This window comes from Perca flavescens, chromosome 14 (genome assembly GCF_004354835.1).
Source record: "Perca flavescens isolate YP-PL-M2 chromosome 14, PFLA_1.0, whole genome shotgun sequence".
NCBI classification, from domain to species: domain Eukaryota; kingdom Metazoa; phylum Chordata; class Actinopteri; order Perciformes; family Percidae; genus Perca; species Perca flavescens.
The window spans coordinates 7779848-7805658 of NC_041344.1; the positions used below are offsets into that span (position 1 = coordinate 7779848).

Here is a 25811-nt window from a genome sequence, read left to right on the forward strand (position 1 = left end):
CTTGGTTTTGGTCGTGGGCATTTTGGGACCTAGAAATGTTTTAAAAAAAACATAATATTTTGTCACATACCTTCACCGATTAATAATAATTATTTTTTGACCAATTGTAAACCCCCAAACTGTCAAGTGTTCAGTGTCATGTATCTGTATTTAACGTAAGCATCATAGACTCTTTTAACAAATCGATTTGTAAAAACATTGTCTCCAAAGAATTGATAGAAGTGCATTACACACTACACTCTAATTTACAAACAGTCTGGTTTTCTTGGGCTCTCTCTCTCTCTCTCTCTCTCTCTCTCTTTCTCTCTCTCTCTGTCTCTCTTTCTGTGTCTCTGTCGCTCTACTGCTCACTCTTTTTATCTCTCCATGCACACCTGAGAGCTGATGCAGCAAAACAAGGCCACGTGGGACTGACCAATCAAAACACGAGGAGAGCTCCAAGGATTGCGTGAAAGGGGCGTGTTGAGTTGCGCGGACAGAAGCCTGATTGGCTGGGCGAACGCTCACTCTTCTCTGCTGGCACACAGCGTTGTGAGTGGTCCTGCTGTCTTATCTACCACCGGTTCTTCATGGTTTATAAAGCCAGTCTTTTCATGCCACAGATACAAAGTCAAGACAGCAGGAAGTAGAAAAGGTAAAGAGACTCTAATACTCTGTTTAGGATTAGGATTGTTCAGAGAGAATCCGAAACAAACAGAAAATGATGTCTGAGGTGAAATATGTGTATAGGCCAATCATTAAAAACTCAGACGTTCCTCCTTACACGTAGATCAACGTAAATGCCCAGGGCGCAATTACGCACGCCCTCTCTCTCCCTCTCTCCTTTGCCATTCTCTTTCTCTCTCTCTCTCTCTCTCCCCCCCCAACACACACACACACACACACACATGTTCTCACTCTTCGTGGGAGTAAGTGTGTAAGTAAAGAAGTGAAGAGGGAAAGAGAGAGAAGGGAGAGAGAGAGCGTGATTCCAGGTCTCTCTCTGCTGCTCTCTCCACTTTGGGTACTCGTACCCAGTCTGACTCAATGGGGCTTTAGCACTAAGGGGTTAAACGTTAAAATAAAAGATATTTATTCACCCCAAACCCCCTTTAGTGTTTAGGTTTTGTGCATTAAGATAGACATACATAGGTCACTCATTAAGGACAGTCTCCGGGGGAGGAGAGGCAGAGGCGTGCCTTTTTGTCATGGACAGTCGGGTCATCCTCGTTGGCTTTCTTGAGCGGTAATTTACAGCTCAACCAGGCCGGCAAACTACTGCAACACTATGGATACCGGAGATTGTCCCTTCCGTAAGAAACGGAGACCATGGCGCATGGTCATCCTTTGCCTTGGTAATCGTGGCGCTCGCCGTGTGCCAAACGACCGTGGTTCGGGCAGGTAAGACGGGTTCTCTTATCAACAGTTTTGATGTTTATTGTGCTTGTTAAACGAGACTTGGTCGTATTATTTGCCCATCTTTAGTGTGTTTTTTCCCCCGTTTAAGGCGACTTTATTTTTCGCTGTCTGGATTTATTGTGCGTAATGAATCCATTATGAGTCCATTATCGGACACGTGCGCACCTGCGTGCTTTTTTCATTTTATCCAAGACATGTGGTCAAGTCAACAATGCCCAACAGCAATGTACCCTCACTATCCCAATATCCTATCTAAATGGTGTTTATTTTTGTTTTTTTGCGTCGATACCTGCATATTGTATCTCTGCTTATTTTCAGTCAAACTCTTAAAGCATCCCAGGGCGACTTGTGTTTTCTGACCTGTTCCTAAAGGCCTTATGTGACTGTGAGATTTGGTAATAGACAGAAGTTAGATGGAAAATACGAATAAGTGATGCGATGGAAATCTAAGTGTCCGATAATTGAGCTATATTTTAAGCGCTGTGTCTCTAAAGGTCCATCCCGTAAAACAAATGAAGAATACATCTGATAGTTTTTTTGTGTTTGCATTAAAAAAGTTGTTTTTCTTATCGGGTAGATGAATTCTCGCTAACCTTAACAAACCCTGTCCGATAATGGACACTCCGTCACTATCATCCACTGGCCATAGAGTAGAGGCGTTATAAAAGCACATGAATTGCTTTTTGCTGCAGGAAAACATACACACGCGTTATTACGTTTTTTTTTTGTCGCTTCTTTGGACATCATTTCCCCGACTGTCCCTCTGTGGGGGGCATTGCATGCAGCCTGCTGACAGGTGTCACCTCGCCAAGTGCTGCGAATAGCCGCTGAGCTCAATCTTCCAGGTGCTTTTCTTTTGTCATTTTGAACTACTTGCCTGCTGCTGACTTTATCTTTTATTATTGTCCGATAAATTCTGTTTCACTACTAAGAAACACATTTGGTTTTAACAGGATGCGGCTCATTTTACGAACTTCTGCGGCCCGTTATCCGCAGGGGGGCATGGGGTAGGACGGTGCAAAGACCTGCATCACTCGCTTTTGGGGAGGTTTTGTCGACCGTTTATGACATTTTTACTATGATTTTTTTTCTCCTGAATTGCAACTGAACATTGGTCTGTGAGTAAACTGGGCTGTGGATACAGGCTGTTGGCTGAATGTTTACCAGCTCAGCCTGTGCACCAGTCCTTCCATCACTGCCTATGGTTGTGCAGGGAGGAGGGACGTTTGTAGGACGTTTGTGGGATGTGACCATAAGCATTCATGGAAAGTTGATTTTGCGTTTTTCCCCATTGAAGAACAACATTCTATGTTTGTATTACTTATAACACATATAAGTATAATCAGATATTAGGAAGCCATTTGGGTTTGATTGCGAACATTTTCCCACTCGGAATTTATCAGTATTATTTTACTTTAAGGTTTTACGTTTCACACACACACACACACACACACACACACACACAATCCAATGGCTGTATTATATTTCACTCCGCGCCGTTTACATCAGTTCTCCTAAAAGGAATGATCTGTATGCGCTGCAGTTCCCTGACGGACCGCTACTCGTCTTGAGTTATTTTTAACACAGAGTCTCCATTGATTCACCTGAGTCCAGATCACTTCTGATCTGACTGAAGACTTCTGATGCGGAATGGCACGCGCCAAGGAAATTAATCAAATTAAAGAGCAGTGCATTCATGATTAATTGTTTAAGTGCAACACGACTTTAATTGTGATGTTTGAATATATGCTGTGAGGTTTTAGGCTAATTAACATTTTAAATGATGATTTGGCTCTGTGAATCTGAAGTTAGTTGGAACATATGTTTTCTAACTATAGTTGGGCTATACGATAAGCGAAGTTTGACTCCTTTGGCTGACACACATCATGCAGATTATGATCAGAAACACGAAAGCAGGTTTGCTTTACACGAAGTTTTTTTTTTTAAAGAAGTAAATGTACGTTTTTTTTAAGTTAAGTTGCAGTGGACAGGTGGATCAATGGCTCTTTATTCTTCGTTTGTAGAACTTGCTGGGACAGTTTACGGACCAAGGGGGCTTTTGTAACATAAATTGCCCTCCTCCAGTGTATTCTTTGGCCCCGTTTCCAATTTCAGATTGCGAGAGGCGATTGCACCTTCCCGTCGTCTCCCGTGTGTATTTTGGAGGCGGAAGCCTGAGACATTTTTTTGCTTTTTTTATGAATAGGTTATTATGCGGCGGAGCAGCTCGCTGGTATGGGTTTGGGAGTGAAAGCAACCAGTGTCTCCGTGTCTGTGTGCGCTTTGTACAGTTCTGTTTGTGCATATGCGTCTGTAAGCTATGGATGTTTTTTCGCAGTTCAGGGTGTGGAAATGTATACTACATCAATGTGAATGTGCCTCTGTGTGCCACACCTCGTGCAGATTGTATTTCTCATGTTAAAGGATGCTTATAGACGCTGTGCGCGCGGAGGCGTTCGTTTGCTTGTAGAAAAGCATTTTAATCACCTGACCCTGTGATCATGTCAGAGTGACGCAAATACAACACTCCTTTTTACCTGTTAGCGCGTGCGTGCTCTTTGCGTGCGCGGGCATGCAGCGTCCCTTGGGCGCTCACAGTGGAGTTGGCCAGACGCGCTGGGCCACTGCGCGGTGCGACTGTTTGCGCGGAGTGACTGTTTGCGCGGTGCGACTGTTTGCGCGGTGCGACTGTTTGCGCGCTCCCGTGCTCGCAGTGTGGTGCCGCATCACAGATGTTAGTGTAAACTATAACAGCGCCCCACCCAAGCAGTGAAGCGACCGATTTAGAGAAGAAAGCGGTCAGGATCTTTCATGTTTATTCTCTCTTCCCAGAGAGAATGAAGACTTGGGAGGAGGGATGGATGAGGCTCCCAGAGAGCAGTAGGCCTAGAAAGGAATGAAAGCAGAGTTTTGTTCAAAGGAGGAGAAAATCAGAGGGCAATATTTTCTTGACATGGATGTTCCTCAACCTCATTTCAAAGCAGAGCGCTCCTCAATGGGCAGTCTGTCTCGGTTTGGCTAAACATAACATAACCCCTCTCTCTCTCTCTCTCTCTCTCTCTCTCTCTCTCTCTCTCTCTCTCTCTCTCTCTCTCTCTGCTGGTGAATGGAGCTACTATGTGTGGCGGAGGAGCAGGCCTTTGACAGCTCATTCCTGTGACTGTATGGAAGTGTGTGGTATTTCAGGCGTCTGTTGGTCACATGTGACCCAGTCTGGCAGCTTTAACCTTGTCCCTTTGGGTTTTCCTTTGCTTTGTCATCATTTTCCCATGAGCCATGTGGCTCTGGTGATCCACATCCATCTTTTTTTTTTTTACCTATGTGTCCAGTTTGATCACTTAGTACTGGCTAGTCTTGGCTAGTCAGATGCCTTTTCCCCATCAGATTGCATTGCACATCTTTCTCAGCACTTAGATGAAGAACTATGAGCCGTCACCAATAAGATTGAACTTTTCATGTTGTCATCAAATAATTTTGGTGGGTGGGAATTGGCAGTTGACTTTTTAACTTATTAATCAACTGACTTCCTTCTGCAAAAATTTGATTTGGTTGATCCAGAAAGACCTCGCATATCACTAAACATTCAGCTGGCTGACCAGACTTGTTTGCCAGGCAGAGCTTATACTCTCATTCTGCATTTACATTCTGCCTCCTTTGCCAAGATTGACAAACCACACTGCAGCCATAGCTCAACCCTAAACTTAACCATGAGTAATGTAAGATTGCTACGTTGGTGGTGGAACACCATGCCTGGGAGGACAGGCTGCATAGAACACTGAATTCGGGGCAAAAATGTCCCTTCTCTCAAAGTGTTCTATTTTATTTTCTTAATGCTGGTTACCATATCATTATTGTCATCCAGTTTCCAGACTATTAACAAAGTGGACAGCTGAATATGTGCAGACTGGCACAGCTTTAGGCTCAGTTTACTGATGCCTTTAAAATAGATTAGTTTGAGTGGGAATTTACATTACTGACATTTCCTTTTCATATTCATCACTTCTCTGAGTAACTGCTGGTTTGAAGCCTACAAAAAATGAACTCTTCCTTTTCAGAACTAGTACTGAGAGGCTTATAAGTATCTTTTTGGCTAGGAGACTGTGACTGTACGCTAGACACACTCACCAACCCTCTCAGCCTCTCAATGGCCTCAACCACAGATAAATTGATAAATCATTTGCATGGACAGATAAGACCCAGACTGTGGTTGTAAAATCAAAACACACAGAAATCAAAGCTCAGATACACATAAAAACTTCTGAAGCCTCGGCTCTAAACCATAACATCCCCTCAAACTGGGAACTTGTAAAAAGCCTTTCTCAGACAAGACCACATTAGCACTGTAGACTTCAGGGAACACAGTGAGTAGAAGATAGATCTTCCTTCAAAGGTGATGATTTTGTGTTTTGTGTGTGTGTGGATAGTTAGGCGTCGTTCATCCAAGGCATTCTGTTTTAGCAGAAGATGTACAAGGATGGCGGGAGAGCGTGCCAACTTTATAATGACAGGCTATAGGATGCTATTCCCAGTCACTGTTATTTTGCTGCTTCTAGGAAGTCAGTGTAGGAGGGTGCGGAGACCAGCGATGTGCTGTAATGTTAATGTACATCTCTTTTCCAGACATCAATACAGTTTATCCATTTGAAAATAGTTTTAAATGTCGGTTTAAGATAGTTGTTTGCACAACTTATGAGCGGAAAGTTCCGCAATTCAGTCAATCGTATGTTAGAAGACATAAGAGGATTTAATATATATATTTCACAACTTATGTGGGACTATCTGAAGTGGCCTAATGCATCTAGCCCCAATTATCCAATAATATAAGTAGCATACAACATTTCTTTATTCTTTTTCCATACCTGTTACTTTCTGATTAGGCTTACAAGCAGACTGTTAGCCTATCCCAGCATGCATTGGGATGAATTTACAGGAGGAAAATGAAAAATGTATTTGCCAGCAAAAGCAACCCAATCATTACACCCTGCAAGTAATGCCAACCTAGCTGTTAACTGTTCTCTTACTAACCTTCAGATATGGATTAATCATTCTAACTATGCAATGGATATAAATCAATAAGTGTTGGTGGCATTAGTGCAGCAACCAAAACAGATATTCAGTAAAAGGACAACAGGATTTGTAGTATTTATTTCCTGTGTTCATCTATTTTACACAGCGTAGTTTTCAGATATTTTATTTTGCATCTCCCACTATCCCACCATCTCCTCACACTTGTTTTTCCAGCTAAATTACACCTATAAAGATCCCTGGAATGTAGTGTAGATTTCGGATGTGGGGATTTCCACACTAAAAAGGTGTAGCTATAGACAGTGATAATGATTATTATGTGATGCAGGCCCACTGCTGTTACACTTCTGTTTATTATAAGTCAGACTTGTCAACTCTGGCTTAGACTCTGAAATAAATGTAGGTATTCAGATTCCATTGATCACTGTTATTTAAGATATATAAATATATTGGCTGGGGGGTTATAAAACATGTCATAAAAACTTTGTGGGATATCATTTTTGTTTTGCTGTAAAATGGTCCAGTTCGTCGAATCTCAACTATTGGCAGCTTTACATCAATTATAATGTCAGCAGTAAAATGTGATATCAGTTGAACCTAAACAAAGTTACAGTGACGCTGTGTAACAGTTTAGTGTAACACATGCAAGTGCAATCAGAGCTGAGCTGTGCAGTCTGACCATTCAGCACAGGCACATCAATGGGTTTCTAACTTGTGCTGTCGCTGACTGTCTGCCCTATGTGATCGTAAGGTACAGAGAGCCACTGACTGTCCCCTGGTCAGGGTCCTGTGGTCCCATGTAGGCCTTGTGGTGTCAGTATCCACCCTCAGGTCCAAACTAAGACTGTGGCCTCCAGCCCTGAAACCACACGAGACTCCAGCATGATACACGTTGGCAGCATCAGCGCAGCACACACACAGACTGGCACAGACCACATAATGGTACACAGGGGACAGTAGAGGGCTTGGGCATATGCTGGCAGCAGCTCCTCAATGGAGGGAATGATGAAAGGCTGCGACACAGTTAATGTTGGCACAGAACCGTAGTGAGGGATAAACCACACGGAGGGAATGTGGAATTCATTAGTAGTGACCCTATAAAATTAGGGCAGATAGAGGCAGGTGTAAAAAGCTAAAAAGCACCATAAAAAGCTCAAGTATGGATTTTGTTAGTAGCAAAAAAGAATACTTGTCTAATAGAAAAGTTCTTTGACTATGATAAAGGATTAAACCTGAAATGCAGGTTTGGTGTTTATATACTATGTGAATTGATGGCATGCTTAGTTTCACTGGGAGACACGTAATGTCCCACTTTCCTTAAGTTTTGTGTCCTTTCTAAAAGCTTCCCCCAACAAGTAAAACCAACTTGCATTCAGCAATCTTTAGACTTTTCAAGTTCTCTGTTCTTATAGAAAGTGCCTGCAACATTCTTTAAGATTGCAGTTTTGATGTGGGGACAACCGAGATGCTGTTCGATTCTATTCAAAAATGGCATTTGACAGTTTTTCCACTAGAATGAACTCGCTAGAATTTCGGAATCTCTTTTTTCCTCAGTAACACTGCTGTCTGTATACTTTACTTTGATTATTTTACTCAGTTTTTAAGACTTTTTATGCCATATAGACGTTAATTATCATTAATGGAAATCCCTCATTATACTGTATGCAGCACCATTTGGGTTTGAATTGCTCAAGTTGTTATTTAAGTTTTATATTCCAATCTGTTTTGAACTTCCAACTTTATCCTCGTTTTGTTCTTTAACTCTGAAATCATTCAAGTTTTGTGTTTGCTATTGAGTCCTCTGGTGTTACTGGGTGGACTCATTGAAACCTCTGTGATGGCAGGATCAACTCACTGTCATTATGCTCCCACTCCCCTTTCCTCTCAAACCTAGGTCAGGATTTACCTACAGTACATTCATATAACACACAGATTAGTTCTGTATTGGTCTTTTTCCTTTCAGAGCAGCTGCCCAGACACTGTCATATGGCTACATGATAATTAACACCACACTGACAAACCAAACTCTTTATTTATACCATATACATAATGTAAAGTACTCATAATGGATTTTCTGAGTACACAAGGCATTATAAATAAATCGTAACTACAGAGCACCATGTTGAAAATTATAACCTGCTTATACGCCTAGCCGTCGTGGTCAGCTGGGTGGATGGGGAGACAGCTGGTGATTGAGAAACAACTGGAGTTTAGTTTATGCTTTTCAGTTTTAAAATGTGTTTTCTATTTAACTTTTTGTAATGTATGATGCTTTCTGGAGATCTTATGTTCATGTTTTTCTCATCTCAGGCCCCTGAAAAAAGCCAGGAAAATGCCAGGGGACTCAACTATTAAGACAGAAAATGTGGTGGTCAGATAAATTTGTGCATCCACGTGTGTTAATCTGTGGTCAATATTGCACGTCCCTCTTGCTCTATGTGTCTTAACACTGTGGTCGTTGTGTAAAGGTGAGAGGTGAGGGGTCACCATGTCAGCTGGAGTGTGTGTCTGGTATTTTGCACAGCTGTACTAAAAGAAGAAAGGGCGCACACACACACACACACACATATGCACACTTAGAAATAGTTACACAGAGCATCTAAGGCAGGAAGCCCAGGAGAGGTTTTCAGTTGTCACCTCACACAAGCATGAAGTAGTATGATGACCCCGGGCTCAGGGGACCGAGATGGCTGTGTGTGTTCATGCCCTATACTCAGGTTTCAACATAGAAGCATATTCATAATATTTTTAATCACCCAGGATTCTCTTTGGTCATTTCTTTTAGCTTGAGCTGAGTGTCCTCTGCCTCTGACTCAATGCATGTTGTGATAGGCCCCAGCCTAAATAATAATCAGGTATAAATAAAAGGATGGAATATATATGGAATATGATCATTATAAGTGACCCATCACAGGAGTCTATTATTCCAATTATTTAGGAATTTGGGGTTTGTTAAATGTTTCATGTTGGTTTTATGAGAAACCCAACGAGCTGAATCCCTTTACTGTGCAAACTCTCTTGACCAGTGTTTCTCAGCTGATGTGTCGTGTGCATGCAGGGTCTAATCTATGTGTCCAGACAGAAGAGGTGTGTGTGTGTGATCTGTTAGTCGAGTCGTTTACCCTGTTAGCTGACAGAATATACAGACTCTGCTTAATAGTCACTTGTTCAGTAAGCATTAGCATTGCTTTTCTCACACTCCTGTGAGCGAGTCTGTATGCATAGTGTGTGTGTGTGTGTGTGTGTGTGTGTGTGTGTGTGTGTGTGTGTGTGTGTGTGTGTGTGTGTGTGTGTGTGTGTGTGTGTGTGTGTGTGTGTGTGTTCAAGCCTTTCAACAGAGTCTGACTGTATGCTCTGTTAACAGTGAAGCCTGTCACCAAGTTAATTAAATCTCTTTTAGCTCCATCTAGTGGCGGCTGAGGTGAACTACAGTAATACAAACAGTGCTGAAAAATATTGCATATTGTTTTAGCAGCACACCTCATGTTACAGTGTGCCTGCCAACCTGGGTATCACATGTGTTTTCTATCAGGTCGTATTAAGATGGTGGACCGCATGTTTGGTCATTTGTGGATGTGTGGAACTGAGTGGCTTGGAGTATATATGGTTGTTTTCAGCCCTGGGGCACCTGCACATTTACCACAGTGCTCCTTTATACACCAAACAGCATATCATTATTTCAGATTATTTAACATCCCTTTCAGGGATTTACATACTAGCTCAATGAAAGGATTAAACACTGAATCAAAATATTTTGCCTAAGAAATTATTTTGGGTTCAGTGAAGTCAAGCCATGGTGTTTGTAAATGTCTGACATGTTGGTATTTATTGAGCCTCAGCTTCATATTGTAACATCATGACTTTATTAAAGCACTATTTAATGTTCTATCGGTGCCATTTGAACTGAAAATGGCCTTTTTCATTTCAGTCAGTGCAGCTGTCAGTCGGGATAACTGTACAGGCTACTGTAATCTTTACCTACAGCGGCGGTTGTAACTGCCCTCACGTGTCTGGGAGCCCTGTTTCCTGTCTTAATGATAGCAGTGTGTAATTGGCCCGCGTTTACATCAAAAGGCTGCAGCCATCTGTGAGCGCTTATGGTAAGAAAGACCGATTGAGTGGGAAGTGGGAGAAGAAAGAAAGTAAAGAGAGAGAGTTTATTCCCCTGGCTTTCTGTTTTTCTACCTTGTCTAGTTTCATATTTGCCACTCCTCGTCTCACAAGGTGTGTTGGTGCAGTTTTCCCTGCCTGGGCTGTGTGAGGCTATGTACCTCTGTGGCCCCGTGTGTTATTTTTGTGGGTGTATTTTTGTCATGATTGTGGTCCTCCAGGCAGGAAGGGCCCGGCTGCAGATGTGAGCTGGGCAGGCAGCGGGGAACAGAGCGGCACATTGTACTGGGGGTACTGGGGGAGCTCAGGCTGCAATCTGATCCAGTATCCTGCCATCACAGAACCACGCTGTCTACTGTCACTGCCTGACCCTCAAAATACACACACATACACTGCACCTTTGCCTGAACCGCTCTCTCCCTCCTTTTTCCTCTCTCTGCCCTCCCTCCTTTTAAACCTCAACCGCTTTCTCATTCCCAGCATTCCTGTGCAGATGTGCAAAAGTCTTGAAAAGCATGGAAAACAAATTAAATGTCGCTCAGGTATTGGAAAGTTTGAAAAGTTTGGAAATTGCACAGAAAGTCTTGGGGAAAAAGACAACCTTATTGTTTTCCTGTCCCTTCCATTTTGAATGTTACAACATGTCATGAACTAAAGTCCACTTTCCCTCTTCTTCATATGTGTCTTCATTTCTGTTTTCACCTGTCTCACTTTTCCACTTTCACTAACAGTCTAATCTCTGTTCATTTTCGACTTCTTAGGGAAGTTTCTGGTTTGGATGGTTCATGTAGCATCATGATGTCACTCAATCTAACTCAAGCTTTCCATCCTCCTTACATATGGCTTATAAATCCTTCTCTTTTTCACCTCCTTCCTCACTTCATGTCTTCCTCTTACCCCCCCCTTCTCTTCCTCTTTCTCTCCCTGGTGTAGAGTGACGTTACTGGACTGTGGTCTAGACACCCTGAGGCAATATCAATGCACCATTTGCTCTGTCTGACTAAATATTACCATCTGTGGGTCCATTTGACTAAGTGTTGACTCTGAGACACTAGGTGTCACCTAAACACATGTACCACTGATGGGATCAGTGTGAGTGTTAGGACAAACACAAGGAAACTTCCCATCAGAGAATCATAAGTGGCTGTGATAACTTTGACGAGAAGAGTCGGTAGAGTTTGTGCACAAACTATCATTCCATTTTAAATGGACAGCTGTGCCTCCAGTTGACACACTGTAGTTGAAGAAGAGTGGTGCATAAGCTGCATCCATCTGTGGCTTTGCACTTTACAGCTTCTTACTCTACCAGTAGGTGATATATTTAGCAATAGTGGGGATGGGCTCCCTCATTGTGTTAGTGCCATGCTGTTCCATGCTCTGTTGTACTTTTACAACATGCTGAGGTGTGCGTGATTACATCATTTCTGCGTACATGTAATAATAGTTGATTAATGTGGCTGTTAAATGAAAATAAATCCAAACATGTAATTTTACAGACTGCATCGCAGGAGGGCTTGGTTGTTATCTTTTTCATCAGAGTTGTTGTTTTTATACGGTCAGTGCATCACTGCCACCATAAGTTTATTATGGGAAGTGCCACAGCAGGGCTGGCTGTAAATGAATTTAATTGTCTGTTAAAAGCAAAGTTGGCTCTTTGGTGCACCTCAAACACAGGAAGGCTAGCCAAAAGTGAGGGAGGATAATGGAGTTCAGGAAAATGTGAATACTGGGTGTTGTTGCACAATGTAACTTTATATCTGCCTCACTTCAAAACCATAGGGACCCATCAAGGTGTTGTAACTGTCTAAGATAGATTTTATAATCACATGCGATTTGGGTTCTCAGGCTGAAAAATATTTTTAGAGTGTGTGCAAACCTTCTGTTTTCAAACCTTGGCAGAATTTGTGTCATGCATATTTGTCATTCCACTTGAATTAGACGGCAGGGTACACAGCAGCTCGGCATCTTGGGAGAAGTTAAACAAACAATGTGTAGCATGCAGAGTGAAATAACAAAAATTATGATTTCAACAGAAACACATTGAACAACCAATTTTTAAAGAACCAATTATCTCAATAAGCATGATTTGGACAAGACTGAGCAACACTGTTCTGTAACAAGACAGTAAAAGTTAACTCAAGTGAGTAATTAGACATCCACCCTATTAAAATGTAATTTTGTAAATAGTGCTGACATGAGTGTCAAACTAACTGTAAATTATGTTTAAGATTATCAGTTCATTCAATATGTTTTTTTATAGATGCATATAGCGGGATTGTGACTTACTATAGAATTTCCATCTGTCTCTGTAGTATTGCAACTTTTGAATTCCTGCTGTTTAGTATCCCATGTAGGGAAATTAATTATAACATAAGAAATGTGGTTGCTTTTATCCAAAAGTCATAAAGGGAATGAAACCCTGAATCCCAGAAGTTAAAGCCATGCTTTTCAAACTGAAACACACTGACTGACGCAGTGCCTTTGAGCAATGTGAGAAAGCCAACAAGGCAAACCACAGTGCAGACGGAGGGTGGAGAAACAGACCTCAGCGTGTGAAAGTGGAGACAGGATGTGAAACTGGGAAGTACAGTGTTTGTGTGTGTGCATTTGTGTACATGTGTGTGTGTGTGTGTGTGTGTGTGTGTGTGTGTGTGTGTGTGTGTGTGTGTGTGTGTGTGTGTGTGTGTGTGTGTGTGTGTGTGTGTGTGTGTGTGTGTGTGTGTGTGCCTGCGATTTTTGTGTTTCTGCATGTCATGTGTATCCTCATATTCATTCAACTCAGCACTTTCACATCAACAGCCACTTGTTTCAGTTGCTTGATAAATGGGAGCAGAATAGAGAGAACTGTCTCTGCTCTGCTTTAAACTGAGCTTTACTGTACCCGCCCTGCAGTGGTTAATGTATGTGACTTGGACTCTGGCCCATTTGCTCGGACACAGTGCTGCCTTTGTTACATTATACCTATATGTACAGTGGTAGCCATTGTGGACATCACCTGTACCTGCTCCTATATCGCATTAGTGCTGCAAGAACATTTAAGATTACTTGCGAGATGAACTTTTTTGATCCTCTGGGCAAAGTTAGGTCTCTGCAGCTGCAAAGAATGGCTGCAGTGAAAGATAAAACTGTCCTCTACTTTGGATTCAGCAACATTGGAACACTTATAGAAGTAAGCTTTAAAAAGTATTGACCTTTACAGTGAGTAGGACCATGGGCCTTCTGAAAAGCTGTTGGAGAAGACGCCTGCTCAATGCCTGCTGTAGTGTCAATACGTTTTTTTAAATCTATTTTATGTTTATGCTTAAATACACCAACGTTATCTGTTTAACTCCTAAAGTAGAGCTGCAGTAGAGATTTATTTCCATCAATGTAGACATCGTAGATATGCTGTACTGTACGTGCATCTCTAAATCCACAGAAAGTGACTAATAAAAAACTGGAGAATGACATGCTCTGTCCAGAGAAAGCCAAACTCAAAGTTAGATGTTGACGTGATAAGTGTGTGTAATTCACTGATGATTGCTGGGGATTAAAGCTTCAGCTTCGACAGTTCACTTGTTGACTGAATAAACTGAGTTGCTGTGTCGCACACAGAACAACTATTCTAATGTCTTGTTTAAGAAATATGTAATGGCAATTTTCTTCTCCTCCTCTCTTCCTCAGACCCAGTGGATGTGTTGCGGGCTCTGCAGGTCCCCTCTCTCCCCGAGGGCGTGAAGAAAGTCCCCGGCTTCTGCACATCCCGTCGCTCAGGCACCCCCGACCATGCTTACCGCATCACCAAGAAGGCCCAGATCTCTGCCCCCACAAAGCAGCTCTTCTCAGGTAGGCTTTAGCTGGACGGGACTGCCGGTTCTTTGACAATTTGGAGAGACTGCTTGCTACTTGATCACTGTTACTATAAACGCCTGCAATTAAATCTTTTGTTCATCTTCAAATACATTTTTTTTGCTTTAATGTTAGACTGTAAATATGAACAATATTGCCACATCAGTTAGTACAAGTTGTACAGTATAAATACGTAACCAATTAATCAATCAAACTTTATTTCTATAGCTATATAGATGATACAAACCAATGTAACACAATATGCTTCATACAAAAGGGACATAAAAACTTTGTGCAATAAAAATAACATACAAACACACACACACACACACACACCCCAACCAAAGCATAACATAGAACAACAAACTAAGTTATTCATAGACTAGTAAAAAACAGGGTTATGTGTATTCAGTGTCGGAGCCTGTATTTTCTTAAGAAAAAAAGAGAAACAAATGGTAGGCTATGCATGTTACTTCAATGTATACTGTAGTGAAATAAAAACACACTATTGAAATTCAATAACTGGTTTTCCCTCAGGCTGTTACAGGCTGTGATTAAATATAGTAGGTCTGATAGTGTCTCAATTTGATTATATGTATTTTGTTCAATAACTTGGTCATTTCAACAAAACGTTATGTATTATCATAAAAATATGCATGTATTTTCAGCCATATTAATGTTCCTGTGTTGTACTTTACACTAGTACGCTTTAGGATGGGCTTAATATTTAACTTATTTACGATGAATTCCAGAGTGCAGAAACCTATAATTAGAAATACAGGTTGCAACTTACGTTTGGAGGTATTTTAAATTGAGCTCTCTGGAGTTTAGCGAGGCTTTGGTGCCTCATGATAGATTGCTCATGGATATAACGTATAATTATGTGTTGCAGTGCACGAGCTGAGTTAAACTGGGAGAGCCATAACAAATGAACTTAAGAATACCGTCTGACACCCTGGGATAAAGGAGTGAAAAGGAGAAAGTAGCACTTTTGTGGTTGTTAAGAAATCCTCAAAAGTCAAAGCTGATGTTCAACACATTTTCTGAGGCATAGCATATAGCCTTCCTCCTCCAGCTCTGCCCACCTGTTATAATGTGTCATCATCATCTACGCCAGCTTCACATGGGACTAACTGTGGTATTCTGTAATCAGTTGATCCTGGCACAGATCCTCTTACTTTAATCACGTTAAGCTCCTTACTGGAGTCATTTTCACATTTTCTTCTCCATCTCTCATAATGCACTACTTATCCCCATTTCTTCCTTTGTCAGCCATCACTTGTTCATCTGTACTATTTTAAAACCTATTCATTTTGCCTTCACCTCCTGCCTCCCTTCTTTTCCATGATAAATACATGCTTTGGTGCAAGGTCCAGATCAGCCAACTTACAGTACAGCTTTTCTCAGGCTCTTTACTCCATTACTGTCTACTTTACTATCTGTAAAGTGTCTCGAGATAACTTTTGTTATGATTTGATACTATAAATAAAATTGAATTGAATTGAATTGAATTGAATTACTGCCTCCTTCTCATTTTCTTCCTGTCCTGAAATACCCACAGACCAGTCGAGCAGTGACTCATCTTCATGATCTTACCCGTTTCAGTCTTTCATTGTCTCTCTCCTCCCATCCCTCCCTTCTCTTATCAATAGGTCCATTCCCAGAGAATTTTTCCATCATGGCTCTGGTTAAGGCACAAGCTGGCCTCCAGGCCTTCCTCCTCTCCATCTACAGCGAGCAGGGCATCCAGCAGCTGGGCATTGAAATGGGACGCTCACCTGTTTTCCTGTATGAGGACCAGAACGGCAAGCCAGCCCCTGAGGACTACCCACTGTTCAGAGGCGTCAATCTGGCTGATGGCAAGTCAGTAAACAGCAACAACCAGTTTGTGACTCTGGTTGAGATGACATGTTTGGGGTCATGTGGGTGTGAGTGGTTGGGAATAGTGTGTGTGTGTGTGTGTGTTTGTTTGTGCGTGCGTGCGCGTTGGAGTGTATATGTGATTTGATGGTTGGTTTGATACCTTTTTAATCAGGCCTGTAGTCGCAGTACACATTTATTCGCCTTCGGTTCCTCCTCCTTGTCACTAGGTGGCATCGCATCGCTATCTCCGTTTCAAAGAAAAATGTGACACTGCTGCTGGACTGCAAGAAGAAGATGACCCGGGCCCTGCCCCGCGGCAACAACGCAGAGGTCGACACCAATGGCATCACAGTCTTCGGAGCCCGTCTGCTTGATGAGGAGGTTTTCCAGGTGAGGGTCTTTTTAAGAGACAAACAATGGCTTATTGGTTGCGTGGCTGATAACTGGTTAAATGTCTGTGAATACGTAGTAGCAAGTTCTAGTCATAAAAGGTAGCATTGATTCAAGTTAAAAACACATCAATACTTAATGAATTTAATAAACAGGGATCTTCAACAGGGGGTCTGGGACCTCTAGGGGGTCCTCAGAGTCAATGCAGGGGGGCCTCCAAATTAGTGTAGTATTAAAGTCTTAACATGAATCCAGCATATTATTAGCAAATGTAAATCCCCACCGCTTACTGGCCTATAGGTAAGGTAGTCACTAAGGTATCCATCCACAGAGACTGTACATTAAGGATTAATTGCGCCACATGTATGTTTAACATTAAAACATGATTTATAAAATCATGGCAACAATTAGAAGGCTGTTTTATTAGCTTAGTATTCTCTGCAAAACGGGTATGTATAAAGGCTTCAGGCCGCCCACACATTATTGTAGGCCCAGTTTATTATGCAACTTAATTTTATACAATATACAGTATGTAGTAGGGGGTCCCTGATCCATCCCACTCTCAGTTAAGGGGTCTTTGGCTTAAAAAAACGTTGAAGACCCCTGCTTTAGAAGTTGCCATTGAGCTCTGTAATAGATGATGTAGCTGTACAGCTTTTTGTTGATCTGTTTTTTATCTTCTAACAGGGAGACATCCAGCAACTGCTGATTGCCTCCAACCCCCAGGCTGCCTATGACTTCTGTGAACACTACAGCCCTGACTGTGACTCCCCACTGCCCAAGACCCAGGCTCAGGACCCCAACACATACGTGAGTAACATCACCACAACACATGTTCATCCACAGACGTATGAAATCAGAATTGGGTCCTCCGCACATACAGTATGTAACTTTTATCAAACAATGAACCTGAAAACCTTCCTGCAGGCTACAATAACTCCAGTAGCCTTTGTATTTCCCTCACACTCTTTCACCTCTTATGAAGGTTACTGTTGGATGACGTCTCAGTTGTTCACACAAATCCCATAGCACTCACTAGACGACTGAGTAGCATCTATTACAGAGCGGATAACCTCAGACTGACATCACTATGCTAACACAACTCATTCATAAAATTGTAGGCTCATCCGTAGCTCCGATGGCCCAAACAGAATCTGTGGACTTTGTTTTCCTTTTCTTTGGCATTTTTCTAAATGATGGTCTTGTGTATCCCACAATAAAGGAGTTTGGAAGTGGAGTTAAGCACCTTACATACATAAAATTGAAAGAGTTTATCCCGCCTTTTTATCATGGCTGTCACTTATTAGATACTTCTGGGTCAGTTAAGACAATTCAGGAAAAAGGTCATTGAAATTCCTGCTGTCCGGAGTTTGCTTCAAGCTCCTCCTAGTGTGCTTTCCTCTCACAAGGGGTTATGAAATCAACTCATTTAATCGCTGATACATCAACATACTGCAATTTCCCTTAGGATAAATAAAGTTGTATCTTCTCTTTCAGAAGACTAAATACATTTAGTCAGTAAAAGAAAGCTACACTACATGATAGTTTGTAAAAACAAAGGCCACATAAATGCACCATTCCTCTGAAAATGAACAAAAAGTCCTCAGGCTCAGTTTGGGTCATCTGATAATGTCATCAAAGTGCTGCTCTCCCTTTCTGTCTTCCTCACGCATCCCTGTCAACAGTTTGTATCCATCCACTTTCCTCCTCGGTCTGTGTGTCCCTGAGGTAAATAAAGAAAAGCAGAGACATTATCATATCATACCTTTCCACAACTATAACTCTAAAAATGGGCACATTTCCATCATAAAATACACTTTGCGTTCGAGAAACTTGAATTATTTCAGCAGTTGATTACATTTTTTCTGCAATGGAACACAGAAAGGTAGGGGAAAGAGGATGATACAAGCCAACGTGTCTTTCCCCAATTTTCTTCCCATGGATTGAAAGAAAGAGAACTTATTCAGTACATAAAACATGCAAATGAAGTTAAATTCTGATTGGTTTTCTGCTTAAATAGAGACATATAAACATTTGACATGAAGATGGCTTAAGGTGGAGCCTCTTTGCTTACTGAGACTGGTTGTGCACATAATGTACATTATAAGCTTTGCAAGCTCTCCCTCCCTTTTTTCTCTCAAAAACATGCTGATATTTGGGAGCTGACAGTTCCCTGACACCAGCTGCGTCACACAGCTAAAGTAGCAGGTGATTTTCATCCGCATTCATCCATCCAAAGTACATGATCTTTGTTTTATAAGCCTGCATGCTGGATCAGTCAATACAATATGTGTATCAGTCACTGTACAGAGCTCCAACACTTTGTGTCCCAAACCCTGTCATGTTGACGCTGTTGAAATGACTGCTTTCTGAATGAATATAAATCAGTGTGGTTTTATTCATTGCCTTTTACCCGTTGCTCTATTTTTTTTGTTTGTTTTCTCATTCATCAAGGTTGTGTATGGGCATTTCTAATATCAACACTTTTTAAACAGCAGCACAGACTCCTCTGATGAATGGAAAAATAAAAGCTAAGCATTTTATTATCTCCTTTGCTGTCTCTCGCTGTCTGTCACCCACATTCACCCCTTCTCTTCTATATTTTTCCCTCTTTGCCCTCTACAATCTCTGTTCACCTCCCATTTGGAAATCCACTTTCCCCCCTTTTCATGCATTCCTCTCCTTTCATTCCTCTTGCTTTCATGTCCCATCTGCCAACCCATCCCTTCGTCCATCTTTCCCATCTTTCAATCCTTCCCATCTCTCTCAGTACTTTGATGAGGAGCAGGATGACCATGAATACCCCTATTATTATGAGGAAACAACAGGCATTCCCTCCTCCTCTGCGTCCCCCTCTCCTCAAACTGGGGCCCCCAGTCAACAGGTAAAGAGGGAGCATGAGAGAGGGAAAACAGGAGCGGGGTTTGTGGAAGGGAAGGAGAATGAGAGAGAGAGGTATTAAAGGAATAACGGAGGCATAATTCATAATATAGGTTTAGCTTGCTAAATATTTGTGTGAACAAGATTTACATTCCATATTCCCTAAAATGTTTGTTTGAAGAAAAACATTGAAGCATTTTCACTTTTAGCATTCCATAAGCCTCTCTCATCCCTCATCATTCCATACCCCCTTTGTTTTATTCACATTTCACCTTTTCTGTAATCCACGTTGACCTCTCACTCGTCCAACTCGTTTCCACTGACTTTGTCACACAGGAGTACCTTTCTTTCTTATGATTTTTTGTCCTCGTGTCATTTACATGTTGTCATATATGTGTGTGTTTGTGTGTGTGTTCAGATGTGGCCAAGTGGGGGCACTGGGGTGGTGTAGGTGCAGCTGTGTTGTTATACACACATGCACACATTTTCCACACATTAATTTCCACTCAGTTCTCTATACTTCACTCCTCCATATATCCTGTTTAAGGAGAGCACGTTCATGTTTAAGAAGGGATGTCACAAAGGTTTTCTATCACATAATGGACTCTACAAGAATTTTTGAGACTGTTAAGAAAGGTTACTTGATAACATCTCTGATTTTAATTTGTGGATCTGCTGACATTTCCATATCAAACCAATGGATTATACATTGATGATTGGGTAATTTGTCTTTGATGCCAAATACAAGTTAGCATAGGAAACACACGTAAGAACGTGCCAGAGTAGCCTTTTCTTTACCTGATCTTGGTCAAATTGTCTTTGTAAATATGTTTTGTTTTTATTTTCGTTGTGTACAAGATAGATGGAGTTTGTAACACGAAGTGGCTGATCACAGAAGTGCATAATGAATTGATTTTCAAATGCTTTTCTGTGATTGCACCTAATTTTTTTATGATGAACTCCACTCAGCTGATCACAACAAACACAGCTAGATTTGCAATGCTATTTGACCAGGGCATGTGTCTGTGGTGTCTTGATACTTGCATGATTTTTTAATTGTCTTGGAGGATTACCGCATGCACCTACTGTACTTCCGGGTTATCAGTTTCCATACCAATTTTCCAGTCAACATGGGAATATCAGTGCACATATTTTCATCTTGGTTGTAAATCTGACCTTTATATGGCATGCATGTATGCCACAGTATGTCTCCTTTAACTCGGTTTGTGTTCTGTATTGCATATTTGAGGAGTTTATATTCATGACGATGGCCTGTTTTACTCAGGTGATATTTGTGTTTGTTGACAATGTTAATTTGCATGTAATTTCTTAATAGTGGCATGAAGAGTAAGAATTAACTGTGAACTATTGTTTTCATTTTGTGGTTTTATGCGACTAACATGCATTTACATGCTTGCCTGGCATCCACGCTCTTTCTTTTGCATGGCTAAACAGCAGTAACCTTCCCTGTCTTGCAGTGCATTATAACGTGTGTGTGTGTGTGTGTGTGTGTGTGTGTGTGTGTGTGTGTGTGTGTGTGTGTGTGTGTGTTTTAGAGAGAGAGAGAGAGAGCGCAGCAGGTCAGTGCCTTAGTGATGTGTATGTTTTGTGTATGTGTGTTTGTACAGTGTGTGTGTGTGTGTGTGTGTGTGTGTGTGTGTGTGTGTGTATGTTTAGCACCAGCTTCACCTGACCAGTCACACACTCAGTGCCTCTGCCAAACCACAGGCTCCAGTTCATATTAGCGCAAAGATGCTGCTTTGTCATTTAATATTGGGAATGGCATTACTGGAGAGACCAGCAAAAACTCCTCTAAATAACTTGGGTCAAAGATGTGAAATTTCTCAAAATGTTGATTTTCAATTTGTTTGAATACTGGTAGTTTTTTCAGTTGTATTTTTCCTTACTGTTTTAAAACTTGTATTAACCATCTGCTGTATCCAGTAATGCCTGTACAGTCTCAGTAAATCATCCAAGCCTTGGCCATCTTTATGTCATTGTTTCTCAAAACATCCACTCTTGTCTTTCTCTCTCCTTCTGTCCATCCCTTGTTTGTGCTTTTCATCCCCCTCCCAACCCTTCCATGTATCTTTGTTTTCGTCCACTCTCTTTTTGTCAATATGCACTTTTACATACTAAACAACATCTCAACCAAACAATAATCACGGATATTAGAAGAAGGCGCTCAATGGAAAAGCAGCCCCCACTAAATCCACCGTTGTCAAACCGAAACCCACTCCAGCTAAGCCGGCCAAGACCGGACTGTCCAAACTTGTAGTCAAGGCGCCTATGCCCACCAAAGCTCCCAAGTCTGCCACAGCCAAGCCATCCAAAGCTAAGCCCACTGCAGTAGAGATCCTTTTGTCTAAGATCAAACCAACAGCAGCAGCTAAATCTAAGCCTACGGCTGCCCCAGCTAAGAACGGCAATGGTAAACCAGCTGCTGAGAAGAAAGTAAATGGTGCAGCTAAAGCCAACAGCAATGGCAATGGAAAGCCCGTTGTAACAAAAACAAACGGCAATGGCAAAGCTACAGCTGATGCCAAGCCTACAGCTCAGGCCAAGGTTAATGGAAATGGCAATGGCAAGGTTGTAGCTGAGAAGAAAGTCAATGGAAATGGAAAATCCTCAGCAGAAAAGAAAGCCAATGGAAATGGAAAATTGACTGTTGTGTCTAAGACTAATGGAAACAGCAATGGCAAAGCTACAGCAGAGAAGAAAGCCAATGGAAATGGCAAAACTACCACCGAGGTTAAAGAGGTTAAAGTCAAAATGAATGGCAAAGCTGAGAATAAAGTCAATGGTGAGGCTAAGGCTAACGGCAATGGCAAAATTATTACTGTGGTAGAAAAGAAAGTCGTTAGTAATGGTGCTACAAATCAGGCAAAAATTGAAACCACTACAAAAGCAAAGACTGTGGTCAATGCAGCTAAATCAGCTGCCAAAGTAGAAGCTACAAAGGCACCTAAACCCACAAAAGCATCAAAACCTGAACCTACAAAAGCAGCAAAGGCTGTGGCCACCAAAGCTCCAGCAGCAAAACCTCAAGTAAAGACAGAAGTCAAAGAGGTCACCAAAGTTAAAACTGTGGTTACCAAAGTCCCTCTGGTCAAACCAACGGTGAGCAAAGTCGTGAAGAATGTGGTTGAAAAGGTTTCCACCCCGAAGAAAGAACCTCCAACATCTACCCCTGTCCGACCAACTCCACCTAGACCCTCGAAATCCAAGGTGGTGGTGGAAAATGTTAAATCCCAGCACAAACCATTCCCACCCTTTGGCAAGACTGTGCTGAGTGGAACTACAGTCCCAGCGAAGACAAATACCAACGGTTACCAACAGGTACAACAAGAGGGTCCATGTTTGGGTCACACTGTCCAGAGGCGTATGATCCATGTGCCCCATCTGGTTGCCAGTTCTGTCCACCATCCAGGGTCTGCAACACAATTTTATGAATAGTTTCATCTTTCAATAGATGGCTTGCAGTGCAAATTTTGAGGTATATCCTCGATGGTGGACAATCTGGTCTTCAGAATGGAAGTTGGCTCATACCAAGCTGAGTGCCTTCTCCTCTGTTTATATATCATATGATCTTTATGATCATCCCAACTTCTTCATATGATATCATAAAGCGGTGCACATTGAAGCATGGCTAATTGTACAGTTTCATTGTTCTTTACTTTACTTCATACTCCTACTCAAGCTAAAACTGGATTTCAGAACCTGAATGCACTTCAGCACTCCGTCTCTTTCTTTTCAGGGGAAACCATTAACGAACCAGTCAAATGAATGAGCATGGATTTCTGTGGCACAAAAACTAAACCTGAGAAAACACAAATACTATTACATTACATTGCAAGCAACACAACAAATCTCCTCTGTCACTCTGTCATTGCCTCTCTTTGTTTTGTTTTTGAAGTACCTGTGTTTTCTCTCTGACACGTGTCCCTTTATCTGGCCATATTTTTTATCAAATATGAATAAAGCAGCCTCACAGAAACTAAAAAGCAAGTGTGCTTTCATTACAAGTTAAATTGAATTCAATGTATAGTCTACTATGAAGCTGCTTCAAGGTTGAATGACATTGTAAGGGTTCATGGTTATTAGTGGGTTCTGGGAAATTCTTAGAATGTGTTACATTGAATTAACTGAATTATGTTCTGTGAGGCTGTTAATCGGGGTTGTCTCTCTGTTTTCTGGTCTTGGGTTACACTAGACATCCCAAAGCATCAAGTAATGATGTTGTCATCTTTAGGGATGGATAGAGGCTCTCAGTCCTACTTACTTCCAATAAGAGCAGACTTCACCCTTTCATGAATATTGGCTTTGTGAGCTTTAAAAAGCTAAAAATGTTCAACAATACAATAAAAAGAAATCTCAGCAAAGTAGTCTCAATGACTCCCTAAATCTTGCATATGGCTATGATGTATAGTCATTGAGATTCTACCTGAAATTTCTTTTATAAAATGGATCTTCACAACTTTAAAAATGTGAGTTGCCAGTAAAGATATTCTTTGGCAACCACAATTTTAGGATGTGTTCCATTTTTTTCCACTTTTAACTCATCATCACTTACGAGCAGACTTTGAACTAACCACGCTTTCCCATTAAAATCTGCTTACTTCCTCCCTGCTCCCCAATTCCTGTCAACTTGACCAATCAGGATGTAGATACTGAATATTCCGAGGCTGGCCACACCGCTACAGAGACTGATTATTACTATGAGGAGACGGTGCCAGAGGGTGAGGTGATTGGACAAGAAGAGGTCCCTGTACAGGTAATAAGAAAATTACACACTGGATTGTGACACAGATCAAGAAGATGAAATATTCAAAGAAGACAGAATAGATAGAATAAATAAACCTAAATAAAAAAAGAACATAAATGTAAGTCTCCAGATATATTTGCTTATAGGTCCCATATTGTATAAAGCCGGTCGAGGTGCTATAATACTGTGAAAGTATCAAAACGCTCTATTCACAGAGAAATGCACACAGCCCGTATTTAGAAACAATGCCTTTTATCAAGCCTTCAGGACTTCCGTACAGTTCTGATGTCACAAATATACTATATATACTGTAGGTAGAAAGTCATACTACAGTGCCGTTACAGTTATTACCCGGCTGCAATGACAGTGCAGCGACGCAGAGAGCGCAGATTCAGAAGACCCGGAAACGCTGACCAATCGGAGAAGACTGGGATTTTTTCTGTAGGGGGGCTTAAAGAGACAGGCGCTAAAACAAAGCATTTTAGAAAGCATGAATACAGGTTTATTCAGACCAACGGAATGTGCAAAATAATTTGTATTGGGACATTAAAGCATGTAAACATGTTCTAGTAGAAACCAAAAATACAAGTATGCACCAAAACATTTGCGTAATATGGGACCTTTCATTTACACAGGAAAATACAAAAATAACAGAAGTTACCTATTAGCACTAAGTGACAAAAACAAGAATAACTCTCCTCAAAACAAGAAACATCCATCAACAAAGGAAGAAGACAGTGTAATACCTGTGTGGTGGTGAGCCCAGTCTTTGTAGTTTTAGTAGTAGTTATAGCTCTGTGTCTGTCTTTATACTTTTCTAACCACACAACAATGTTTTGTTGGCACCGATGCCACGTGACAAGACACACTTTTTCAAAGAGAATGCACCACATTCATCTGCTTGTATCATCAAACATTTTTATGTGGATCCCTTTTCCCCCTAACAACAAGATTCCTGTTCTCATCTCAAGACCCTTGGTTGATCAGGTTGTGATCTTGACATAAGAACAAAGATCTTGTGAAAAAGGGATACGCGTACAAATATTTGATATGCAGTTTTAACCACAGCAACAAAGGGAGATGAATATAATGCATTCTGGTTTGAGAGAAAAATCTAACTGAACTAAAGAATACAGTCATTGCTGTGGCTTACTTTTACAGCCCTAAACTATCAGAATTTGAGACTGAGTGTCTCACAGTTCTGATCTGTTTCTCGCAGTTCACTTATTTTGGCAATAATCCATATTGTCATCATTACCATTTTATCATCTATATTAGCTGAATTTGATGACTTTGTTCTGTTTTCCAATTCTGATGTTTTTGCTAATGTTTTGGTGAGAATTGTGTCAGTTCTATATGGTATATATTTTTGTAACAAATATACACATTATTCACAATTTGTTGTAAAAGGGCTTCAGTTGTATTTACTGCATTTCTATGTGAGATAACGGTACAGCATAATTCCACTGGATTCATATTTGTTAAAACACCCATGGTAAGTAAAATAGAAAATAACATAGTTTTTGCTTTGCATAGCATAGCACATAGCAGC

The 25811-nt window shown here is 41.2% G+C and overlaps 1 protein-coding gene across 2 annotated transcripts in view; it reads left to right on the forward strand.

Annotated features, from left to right (window-relative positions):
* The first annotated feature begins 1330 nt into the window (after nucleotides 1–1330).
* Nucleotides 1331–25811, forward strand: part of col11a2 (collagen, type XI, alpha 2) — a 51956-nt gene continuing 27475 nt past the window's right edge. The window contains exons 1-6 of one of the 2 annotated variants that reach the window (XM_028597362.1): nucleotides 1331–1380; nucleotides 14197–14358; nucleotides 16014–16224; nucleotides 16452–16614; nucleotides 17302–17424; nucleotides 24155–24268. In XM_028597362.1, coding sequence (XP_028453163.1) covers nucleotides 16040–16224; nucleotides 16452–16614; nucleotides 17302–17424; nucleotides 24155–24268 — 585 coding nt within the window. In that variant the 5' untranslated portion in view covers nucleotides 1331–1380; nucleotides 14197–14358; nucleotides 16014–16039. Of the gene's footprint in view, nucleotides 1381–14196; nucleotides 14359–16013; nucleotides 16225–16451; nucleotides 16615–17301; nucleotides 17425–22778; nucleotides 22834–24154; nucleotides 24269–25811 lie in introns of those variants that run through there. The other variant, XM_028597363.1, reaches the window with a different exon arrangement.